The sequence below is a fragment of the Leuciscus leuciscus genome (genome assembly GCF_965113295.1).
Source record: "Leuciscus leuciscus genome assembly, chromosome: 15".
NCBI classification, from domain to species: Eukaryota; Metazoa; Chordata; class Actinopteri; order Cypriniformes; family Leuciscidae; genus Leuciscus; species Leuciscus leuciscus.
In genome coordinates this window covers 41,225,597-41,237,946 of record NC_138739.1, presented here as the reverse complement: position 1 = coordinate 41,237,946, position 12,350 = coordinate 41,225,597, and the positions used below count along the sequence as shown (strand labels likewise).

General features: G+C 38.8%; 1 protein-coding gene across 2 annotated transcripts in view; it reads right to left on the bottom strand.

The window, feature by feature from the left end:
- mark1 (MAP/microtubule affinity-regulating kinase 1) overlaps positions 1–12,350 on the bottom strand; it is a 63,503-nt gene that overhangs the window by 2,303 nt on the left and 48,850 nt on the right. The window contains exons 12-17 of one of the 2 annotated variants that reach the window (XM_082139724.1): positions 12,060–12,213; positions 10,251–10,429; positions 10,070–10,164; positions 9,406–9,570; positions 6,806–7,051; positions 3,356–3,400 (exon numbers count right to left, since the gene is read on the bottom strand). In XM_082139724.1, coding sequence (XP_081995850.1) covers positions 3,356–3,400; positions 6,806–7,051; positions 9,406–9,570; positions 10,070–10,164; positions 10,251–10,429; positions 12,060–12,213 — 884 coding nt within the window. The remainder of the gene's footprint in view (positions 1–3,355; positions 3,401–6,805; positions 7,052–9,405; positions 9,571–10,069; positions 10,165–10,250; positions 10,430–12,059; positions 12,214–12,350) is intronic. The other variant, XM_082139725.1, reaches the window with a different exon arrangement.

Here is a 12,350-nt window from a genome sequence, read left to right as displayed (position 1 = left end):
TGTAGAGTTAAGACCAGTGGGCGGTTGCATAAACAGCTTAGGCTAGTCTTAAAAGTTAGTCATCTCAATTTTTCATCAAGACTTTCCCTAACTTTTAAGTCATTTAAATAAATTGGTAGATTGGTCTAATTAAAATTGAGAAAGCAAGACTGATTAGCCCTTGGTTAACTGCTAATTGGTCAAACTAAGTCTTAACATATGGCGCTTTTCCACTGCATGGTACGGCTCGGTTCGGCTCGGTACGGTTCGACTCGGCACAGGAACGGTTCGGCTCGCTTTTCCACTGCGTGGTACGACTCGACTCGGTACGGCACGGTTCGGTTCGCTTTAGCTCAGTTGCTTTTCCACTGCAGTTAGTACCGCTTCAAAATGGGTGGGACTGATCGTTATAGTTGCCGTCTTTACTGCCATGACATCATCATATTAAATGCGAATTTTTCATTCCGTGTTTCCCCATCCGCTCCTCGGCAAACAACGAGAGGAACGTCTGCACCTCGTCCACTGACCACGATTCAGCCATTTCTTTGTTTTAAGTTTATTCTCTTTTTTTGAAGCAAATACTTTTAAAACAGGCGCTACAGCGTTGGCTGTTGTCTACTGGCTATTTAAATCTAGCGGGTTTAGTGTTGTAAATACAATGACGCTGGTAGTGATGATTCTGTCTGACCAATCAGTGATTGCAGTGTTTTCACGTCACATTTTAGTATCGGTATGGTACGCTTGGAACCTCAACAGAGGTGGTACCATTTAAAGCGAGCCGAAGCGAGCCGTACCGAGCCGTACCGTACCGTACCATGCAGTGGAAATGCGTCATAAGTGAGCCGTACTGAACCGAACCGTACCGTACCATGCAGTGGAAAAGTCCAGTTTATGCAACTGGCCCCAGGTCACACCAAGAACAATAGCTAGAAAGATAATAATAACTATATTAGCGTCCACACCTGCAGACGGTTTCGCTCTATTTATTCGCCGCAGTTTAAATGCTCAAGCGCCCTGAAGTCGGATCGATTCTGATTGGCTGTCAATGTTTTTTATCTTTCATCAGCTAGAAAGAAATCGTTCTGAAAGTGATTCCAACGATATCGTTCCTCAGTGACGTTATCGTTATAGTTGTGTTGCGGACTCTGCTCTTCTTTTATATTGCTTTGAGGCCCGTTCACACCAAGGATGATAACTTTTAAGATAAGAGTTTTAATAATTGTTCTAATTTACTAATAGCAAAGTCTACTAAAACTATAACGAAATGAAGAAATATAATCACTTTCAGAACTATTTTTTTCAAGCTGATAAACAATAAAAACATTGACAGCCAATCAGAATCCACCCGACTTCAAAATGCTCGAGCATTTAAAGCAGCAGGCGCTTATAGTAAAATTTATGTTATCGTGCGTTAGTTTGTACACTACTATAGTTATCATTATTGGTGTGAACACGATCAACGCTATTATCCGTTCACACCGAGGACGATAAATATATAAAGCTTTAATAATCGTTCTAGTCATGAGAAGAGGGAAGTCCACATCACAACTACAGTATAATGATAATGACAGAGAGAAACGGTATCGTGGGAATCCCTGTCAGAGCAATTTTTAACAGTAAAATCATTGACAGCCAATCAGAATCCACCTGACTTTAAAGAGTTTGAGTATATAAAGCGGTACACAACTTCACTGCAATGCTCTGATATAAAAATCTGTAGGTTTGTTTGATTATATAATTATGATATAAATATCGTTATTGGTGCAAACAGACCTTTAAGGGCCACCGTTCACACCAAGGATGATGACTATAAAGTTATCATAATCATTCTATGAGAATAGCGAATTGAACAAACACTAATTATAGATATAGATAATGGCAGAGGAACGATATCATTGGAATCACTTTCAGCGAGATTTCAATACTTTAACTCTTTCCCCTCTTTAACTCTTAGATATAAACTTTAACTCTAGATAAACTGCATCGACTTTAACTCTTTCCCCTCTGTAACTCTAAGATATAAACTTTAACTCTTTAACTCGAGATAAACTGCATCGACTTTAACTCTTTCCCCTCTGTAACTCTAAGATATAAACTTTAACTCTTTAACTCGAGTTAAACTGCATCGACTTTAACTCTTTCCCCTCTGTAACTCTAAGATATAAACTTTAACTCTTTAACTCGAGTTAAACTGCATCGACTTTAACTCTTTCCCCTCTTTACCTCTAAGATATAAACTTGAACTCTTTAACTCGAGTTAAACTGCATCGACTTGAACTCTATCCCCTCTTTAACTCTAAGATATAAACTTTAACTCTTTAACTCGAGTTAAACTGCATTGACTTTAACTCTTTCCCCTCTTTAACTCTAAGATATAAACTTTAACTTTTTAACTCGAGATAAACTGCATCGACTTTAACTCTTTCCCCTCTTTAACTCTAAGTCTAAGATATAAACTTTAACTCTTTAACTCGAGTTAAACTGCATCGACTTTAACTCTTTCCCCTCCAGCGTTTTATAAAAATTCGCCAGATTCGCCATCACAACCCCCAAAGCTTGCAGTCGTCTCCTCTTCTTGGGTCGACATTTCATTCGGTAACGTTAGGCAGATTTGATTTATATGCTGTTTAATGTTTGATGATGGCGTTAGCTCACGTGCGTAAGCAATGCTTCTATGGCTTGTTTTTGGATCCACAGATTTTGTATTTCAGAAGATGTGTAATAGCGCTCCCTACCGTATAAAAATGAAAGTGAAAACATGGATGGAAAGAGTTAAAGAGCATATAAATCTCCATATGAAATAACTAGTGCATTCTTATAAGAAGCAGAATGTTATCGTCTATTGGTGTGGCTGGTAATATATTGTAATAGTTATCTTTATATTAGATGTTCTTGGTTTCAACAGGACTTCACAAAAATTAATAAGGTGCATGGGGGAAAAAATCTGTGCATGGGAAAAAAAAATAATCTGGTGCCAACAGAGCAAAAGCATAACATACAAAATTAGGCACACAATATATAGTGTATATGTTTGGACGTGTGCTTCTGCTTTTTTGAGGTTCTAAGATTTTCAGTAACGGTTCATCACTACTATAAATGGACTGACAAATGAACATGGTTGTTAAGAGTGTTAAAATCTATATTAGAAAGACAGAAGACAGTTCTCATTGCTTAGAAAACATGCAGAACACACATACAATCAGAAATCTCTCTCTCACACACACACACACGCATACTGTACAGTCGTCATCTCAGCACGCTGGATCAACGCTGACTCTTGTCGACTAGCCTGAAGGGGCGGCAACAAATGCCCCACAAGCAACAGTTTCACATAAGACAAAGTCTAAAGGAATCAGAGGATCAATGGAAACCTCACCTCATACTGTACGCCCGACCGCGGGCCTCTCCTTCACTGGGTAACCTTGGGGAATATCAGAGGTCATATTGAGAAAGCAGTGGACAACTAAACTCTAAAACCACAGCTTAGTATAAATCAGCTGTTCTGAAAGAAACAAGACAACAGATTCTGGGCAACTGCTTATATTTAAGGCCTGTTCACACCAAAGACCATTACTATAGCCAGAACTATATCAGCGTCCACACCAGAAGACGATAGCATTCTGCTTTACATGCTGCATTTATATCGTCTGGCACTTTAAAAAGTTGGGTGGATTTTGATTGGCTGTCAATGTTTTTATCGTTCATCAGTACAAACACCTCAGTGGTCAACTAAGGGCACATTTACACGACAGCGATGTACTTTGTATTTTTCATGTACAGACGGCAATATTGTCAAACGATCCCCGTTCACACGGATGCGTGAAACTGATTAGAAACGCTATACTATTCGTGGCAGGCCAGTAGGTGGCGATGTCACTTTGTAAAGAAACACTACGCATCTATAGACTGAACATGTAATACACAACATCAGCGTTTTCACAAATTCATGTTTTTGTAGTTTACACGATAACGGTATCGTTTTCAGAAACGTGCACTTAGAATCCTGGTTTCAAAAGTTTGCGTTTTCACGTCAACGCCGTGTAAATGAAACGGCCAAAACGCATCAAAAGTTTTCAGTTTTTAGTTGAAAACAGTGTTGTGTAAACGGACCCTTAAACATTCAGGGTTGATCTAAGGTAATGCTATCTATCAGGACGTGCTACCAATGCTACACTGAGGTGAGGTTAAGGGTTTACATTCAGGATAAGAGTTAGTACTTGTTTTAGCGCTTTGTAGGCAATTGGCATTGTGATTGACGACCAATTACATCTTTAGAATTGGCTGAGAGTGGGCTTTGCGGGAAGAAAATCGCTCTGAAAGTGATTCCAACAGCATCGTTCTTCTGTCGTTATTGCTATAGCCATTGTTTAGACGTCACTATTGAATTACCAGGGATGAGAACACAATTTTATGCTTTTTTTTCCATGTGAAAAAGTGAAAAGATCATGTGAAAAGTGATTCCTCTGGTGTAGACTCTGCTATTCTCTTACAATGAGCACATCTTTATGGTTATAGGTATCATCCTTCATGTGAACAGACCTTTAGACACATCCTGCTGCATCATGTTGGTGTTTTTATGAAAGCCATGAACCGTGTGTTACAGTGATTTTACCACAGTTCAGGGGATTGCTTGTCAAACCGTGGGAAAATCACTGTAACACACGGCCTCTTATTCCTTCATTACATCATTCTTCCTGTAGAACAGAACCGAACAACTGCTGTAATGTGGGGTTGATAGACGGAGGCAAACTTTCTTTTGACCAGTAAAATACATTTCAGAAGGAGGAAGGAGAACAGGTACTGGATCACTACAGACCATCAGCATTCAACATGTTCAACAAAACTACAGCGAAACACTTCACAGGTAAAGTCTGAGGACACACGGGTGGGGGGAGTGTCATCATCATCATCATCTTCAGTCTGCAGGCCGTGCAAACATTCACAGATGCACAGATCATTAGTAAGAAACACACGGGTTGAGTCTATTTCTGAGGAGAAGGGGGTGTGAGGACACAGTTTCATGTGTAAGTCTGAGGGGAAAGGTCAAACTATTGAGCCCTACCTCGCCGTTCTGAAAGACAGAGTTCTACAACACAAACAAACAAACAAACAGCGTATCAAACCAAACCAAACCAAATCTGAGGAGCAATGAATGAAACTGACCATATTATGGAGGATTCATCAGTCTGTAGTAATACTGTGCATGTGTTAAACACCTGATAGGGTGGAGCGTGTAACTCCTGCAGACTGACAGTAGGGGGCGACTCTGAGAGTGAGGTTTACACATGAAATCTGATATAGATCCGGCTCACTTTACCCAGTGTCCTTCACTGACTGCAGCACTCTCAGAGTCACTGCATGCTCAGCACTGTGTGTGTGTGTGTGTGTGTGTGTGTGTGTGTGTGTGTCAGGACACCTGGCTCTCTCTCCTCCATACACACACTGCAGCAGGGCTGGGCATTGACACAAATGTCACGATTCGATTTCGATTCAATTCAAATTTTTGATTAAATTTGACGTGATATCAATTCTTCTGGATGTATATCAGTTCCAGTTTGTCACTTTTTTAAGAAAAGAAAAAACAACTAATTTGTTTACAAACATTTAAATTGCACATAAGGCAGTTTTATAGTAATAATAATAATGATGATGATGTTATAATCATCACTTTTTAATGGCATAATTATGTTTCAATTCGTTTTCTGAAATATAAACATTTAAATCGCTGGCTATCATAAAAACTTGTGATATATAAAATATTGAAGACAAAAAGTAAAAAAAAAGGATGTAATGAATATGTAATATAGTGCATTTATTTATCACAATGCTCCTCTCTAGAGTTATTTTTCATTTTGCCGTAGAAACTGAATAATAAAGTAAACATAATTTCTTAATTTATCTTTGTAAAGAAACCTCATTGATTAACTGGCTACTCTCTGCTGTCTCAGACGACGACATCACTTCCTGTCGGCCACCGTAACTTCTGTTGGGTGCAGTTCACAACCTCACCACTAGATGACATCGCTAACATTTACACACTGCACCTTTAAGCAAGTAACTCCTTTTTATTCACTCATCAAAGCCAATTTTTCTTATATTAGATCAATGTTTTTTCATATTTGGTGAATGTTAATCCATATTAAACTATGAAGGGGAAAAGAGCTTTTAGTGCGCACTTGACATGCCATAACATCCTCCTTTTGGATGTCTGGAAGAAGCACTGGCAAATCAACAGAAATATGGAAATCGTGCAGTGTGTAAATGTTAGCGATGTCATCTAGTGGTGAGGTTGTGAACTGCACCCAACAGAAGTTACGGTGGCCGACAGGAAGTGATGTCGTCGTCTGAGACAGCAGAGAGTAGCCAGTTCAGCAATGAGGTTTCTTTACAAAGTAAAATGATATTTTATTGCGAATATTATTGTTACCTGTTCATCATTGTGTCAGTGTTTTAGTCGCTGACTTTAGCTATAGCTTCTTTACACGAAGAACAACAGTGACGAAACGCGTTTGTCCGTTCAGGGCCACCGTAGAAACATGTCGATGTAAGCGGACCCGCGGTGTGTGTAGAAAGAAATGCTTATTCTAAGGTAATAAAAACAGAACGGTTGATTATGTAAGGTCTTTATACATCACTGAAAACATAGTTATGTGTATGATATTGCATTTCTGCAATAAAAATTCATGGTTGATTCATGGATTCAGGATCATGCCTGACCGGTGTTGGAGTTTTCCAGTTGTCCTGAACTGAACCCTGACTTCATACAAACCTCAGGAGCCTGTGAAGGGAAAGCACACAGAGCTGAGAGATGGACCTGGAGACTGACCTCCGCACAAACTTTGAGGTGATCTTGCTGATGAAGCCGGAGGAGGCGCCGCGCCGGGCCTGGGCGAGGGCGCCGGTGTCGTGGGACAGCGTGGGCGAGGCGGGGGGGCCGTTGTAGGTGGCGCTGCGCCGGTCTCTGAGCTGCGCCCCGTGGAAAGTGCTCCGGCTCGAGGTGCCCCGGGGGAACCGGGTCCGGTCCGGGGTCATGCTGCTGATGCTGTGAGCCGACGGAGACGTGGACGGAGCCCTGCACACACACACACACACACATTAAAGTGACTGAAACAAACTAACAAGTGGAACTGCACTCATAATGCATAATCAAAACCACAACTGTTTAATATTTCAAATAGTTTGACTATAAACCCAGCTGAATCTCTGAACAGGGTTATCATCCGTGCTTTAATAATAATAATACCTCTCATTTATAGAGGACACTCAATAAATGACCTTACAACATAAAGAGTAAATCAGTAAAATACAAAGCTATGCAAATAGATCAAACACACAATCAACAAATCAAACAATCAAATCACTAAAAGCCATTCTAAACATATAAGTTTTAATCTGAGCTTTAAAGAGGGAAACTGAATCTGAATGTGCAATGGTAAAGAATTGCGTAGTTTTGGCGCTGCACGACTGAGTCCATCACATGTACTCAGCGCAACTTTACAGTTACTTTTAAAAGAAATGCGTTACAATATTGTGTTACTCCCTAAAAAAGTAACTATTACATTACTTAGTGAAAGTAACGTGTTAGATTACTTTTCACACGCGTGACCCTGGATCACAAAACCAGTCACGAGTCACACAGGTTTATTTGTGGCAATAGCCAACAAAACATTATATGGGTCAAAATTATCAATTTTTCTGTTATGCCAAAAATCATGAGGATATTAAGTAAAGATCATGATCCATGAAGATATTTAGTAAATTTCCTACCGTAAATATATAAAACGTGTTTTTGTGAGTGAATGCTGCACAATCGTGAACATAAATGAACAACTTTAAAGGAGATTTTCTCAATGTTTCGATTTTTTTGCACCCTCAGATTCCAGATGTTCAAATAGTTGTATCTCGACCAAATATACATCCTAACAAACCACACATCAATGGAAAGCTTATTAAATAAATCTCATTTTCAAAAAATGTACCCTTGTGACTGGTTTTGTGGTCCAGGGTCACACGTCTCATTCTTCAGTAAAGTGTTTACCACAGTAATGCATTCAACAACATAGTCTATATAACACACACCTTCATTTTCTTGGAAATATGCATGTAGAATATTATAATAGTCTGGCCACTTTGAATATTCCCTGAGCCCTCGAGCGAAGTATGCCGAACAAAACATCTCTTAACATTATGGTTTATATCACCTACTGTACAACTCTTTCTACTGAAAGTTTAAGGTGAGACACTACAGACATCCACACACAGCATGTGTTGATTCTGAGATTTTGGGCTTCAGACTAGTGTGTAGAAAGCAGCCAATATACACTTTTAACTGTATCTTTTATAGCGTTTTATATCTATTTGCGTATGTAGGTTTCAATTACAGTACACATCTTTAAAGGCCGTTTACTCAAAATGTGTTTTTTTCCTCCACTTTAGCAGCACTTACATACACCAATCTGTACAGTTTTATTCCTATTTATATTCTCAAGGTTTTTACAGAGGGTTTTGTTTTTGATTTTATACAGCGTTTTATTCCTAAAACATTTTCTTCCTTTTCTTTCTGGCTGTTGACAGTATTTTCTGACTTATGGAGTGATAAAAAAAAGAGATTTCCAAAATCCCCGCAGTAAAAACCCTTGCCTTTAATATATCAAAAAACGAAACAAGAATTTTGAACCCGACTTTATCCAATGTTCAGATTTTTGTTCTAGAAATGTATGAAAATGAGTGCATATTTAACTAGACAACACCTAATTTAAATACATAAACATAACATTTCAGAAAACTTAGAATACAATTATTTTTTTGCAATTCTTAATGTAATCAATCAACTGTGGAAGTATGGTGACATCTAGTAGTTAGAAGTGTTTTACTCTGTAAATGCGTTTTGTTACCGTTGTTTCCTCACATGAATGCCAAGTCTAAGTGATTACGTTACGGAGAAGAGAGAGAATTAGATAATAGTAGTAGTAAAAAAAAAGTAATCTTATTAATTAAACTGAAAAATAATGTGTGTTACCTTTTTTTTTTTTTAAGTGTGTAAAATTATAATGTAATGCATTACTTTACTTGTTACATCAAAAAAGTAATCTGATTATATAATGCATGTTACTTGTAATGCGTTACCCGAACACTGGTTATTATAGTTAGCAAAAACTCAAAACAATAATTATTTTTTTTATTAATTACTTAAACTTACTTTATTTCATCTAGTTGCTAAGGCATCATTTCTAATTTAATTTAGTTTGACTTGATGTACTAAAATAACTCAAGCTAAAACTGAAATTAAAAAATGACAAACACAAATTACAAATTAGTAAAACTTCAAATAAAAATGAACTGAAAATGTTCAAAACATTAATAAAACTATAATAGCATCTCAATGACACCGAAACAACTCTGAACTACTGAAGTGTGTGTCCTCACCCCTTGAACTCGGTGTTGTCCTCGATGGGCGGCAGCGGGGACTTGTTGGGGTGTCCCGAGGCGGACATGGACTTGACGTGCCGCGGGCGAGTGGAGGCCCCGGCCGAGGACCCCCCGGGAGACACCGAGGAGGAGGCGCTCGCAGAGCCCGACATCTCCGTCAGACTGAGAGAGAGACCAGAGCCAGAACACACAGGAACACATTTGCAAATGTCAGTTTCAAAAAAGCCATGAACTGTTTTGCGTATCGAGTTCCTCGGGGTAAAACAAATATTTCACAACAAGAGAAATGCACACTTAAATTGGAAGCAATTGTGCATGTTTTTTTAATGTATAATGAAACCAGAGAGCCAGACACACTCTGCTGACCTTTCCAGCGTTTCTGCACTGATTTTGGAGGAAATGTGCAGGATTTTACATAATGAATTTGGTAAACATGGTAAAAAGAGTAAGTTTTTCTTTTTCTTTTTTTTTGTGTATACGCATATTGAAACATAAACAACAAAAATGTCCCCATGGGGGTGATAAAGCAGTCAAGTCAAGTCTCCTGTTTGCTTCACTCGTTTGCTATCATTACGGCTGGACTGACACATGACCCAAAGGCTTCTATCTCATTGGTCCTGGCGTGGAGAGGTGTGAATGAGGACACTGTGAGAGCGCTCACCTGCTGTCTTTGCCGTTCGGGATTGCCGAGTGCCGCTCTGTGCTGGATCTCTCACACACATATGTGTTTCTCCGGGTCATTCCAGCGGCGCTGTTCTGCTCACACAAGCACACATTAATCACACACTGAGAGCACAGTGTGGCCTGCTGTTAGTCATGTGTCAGATGACGTGAGGTCTCACCCCTGACGCCGAGGTCTTCCTGCGCTCCTGGGCCACCAGAGGAGAGACGGCCACGTCTCCTTTAGAGCTGGAGGAGGCCAGCTTACGGGACGCGTCCCACTCCTCCTTCTTCTCCCCCTCCACGCTGTTGGCCTGAGAGCGCTTGGTGTAAGACACGGTCGGGGGGATGGATGGGGCAACTGTAAAAACATCACACGTTTACAGCCATGCAGCATTTCAGATGAAGATATGTCGGCTCAGAATCAAATAGATGGACAAATAGGCCGTTACCATCAACTTTGGTTTCTTCTCAAATATGGAGTCAAGTCTAATTTTCTTCCACAATAATATCTTAGCATCACAATAGTATCTTCATGCCTTATAGTTGCACAAAGCTAGTACCAGTAAGCTGGTGTGTGGTGAGCGTTCTGGCGCAATATGGCTGCCGTCGCATCATCCAAGTGGATGCTGCACATTGGTGGTGGTTGAGGAGATTCCCCACTTCTATGTAAAGCGCTTTGAGGTCTCAGAAAAAGCGCTATATAAATGTAACAAATTATTATTATAAAGCTAGACGATAATATAGTTTACATTTTGCAACGACACAAGCATATAAGCGTTTCGCCCTACGCTAGTATACTGTGTGTATGTGGATAAAGTTGGACATTTATACTGTATACTTATATATACATACATACGAGTTCACATAAAGTGTGATAATAGTTACATTTTGCATTAAATAAATCATGCAGTTATGATTTGCTATACAGTACAGTGTTGAGGGTAAAGCATTACCAGTAACGCGAGTTAAGTAATCAGATTACTTTTAAGTAACTAGTAAAGTAATGCCAAAATATCAACAAAAAAAAAATTCAAATAAGTAACGAAAGTTACTGACTTTGCATTTCCTTTATCCTGAGGCTTATTCATTTCACTTTTGGTGTGAAAGGGCCTTTATATTTGCCTAAAATAGTTTTATGTTGGTTTGTTATTAATAAACAAACAAGAAAGCCCAGCCCAGGCGAGGACAAGTAACACAAAAGCAGCTTTACGCATTACTTTCTATAAAATGCAACTTTTTTATGGGAATAACGCAATATTGTAACATTACTTTTAAAAGCAACTTTCCCCAACACTAATGCAGTATAATCGATTCACCAGAGTTTACTGTATGCATTTGCATTACATCGGATATAATACTGTATATATGCAACTTTATAAAGAGAACTGTGCGATAATACAGCTATATAAGCAATCAAGCAGTTTATCTAGTTAGTCTACCATTTACATGAGGATACTGTATATGTGCGGCTAAAGTAGGATATACTATATATACAGCTTTGAAAATATCACCGGGTGATAATATAACTTACATTTTGCGACAATATAAACACATTTTAACAAACAGATTGAACCCTTTTCACTTTAAAAATGCCTTTTATGTAAAGCTTTTATTGTTTTAAATTCTTCCTGAAACTATGAACTATAAAAATCCATTCTAAATATACTAATTATTAAATGTTTAAAACTATGCATGCCACATTCTTTATGTAGACTTCACATCTAAATCGAGCAAACAACTGTTTCTGAGTTTATTTTTGTTTATACATTAGCAAATTAACTCAATGTTGATGTCATACTGTGTGTGATCGTGTGTTAATAATAATACTACGTTTTATTTATATAGTGGCTTTCAAGAACCCAAGGAAACATTAGATAATGCTGAGAGTTACAGATATAAAAGCAGGAGACGGGAGCCAGTGATGTGATGTCAGCTGATGTATACTAAATGTAAATGTGAGTTCTGATGAATGTGAGGTTATAATATACCGTGGTCGCTGAAGCGGCGCTGTTTCTGCGTGGCAGAGATGCTGCGCTGGACTTTGGAGTGAGCGGGCGACGGCGTGGAGCTGTTGTTCAGGTCACTGCTGGGTCGGGACCTTTGACACAGGTTTGTGCTGGACAGCGAATCGCTCCCTTCAAACTGCCATGAGCACACAAACCACATGTTCACAGTTATTACACTTACATTATTAGGTTACACTTTATTTTAAGGTGTCATTGTTACAGTGTAATTATATATTTAAGCACTGAGTAATATTAATCAACTACATGTTAACT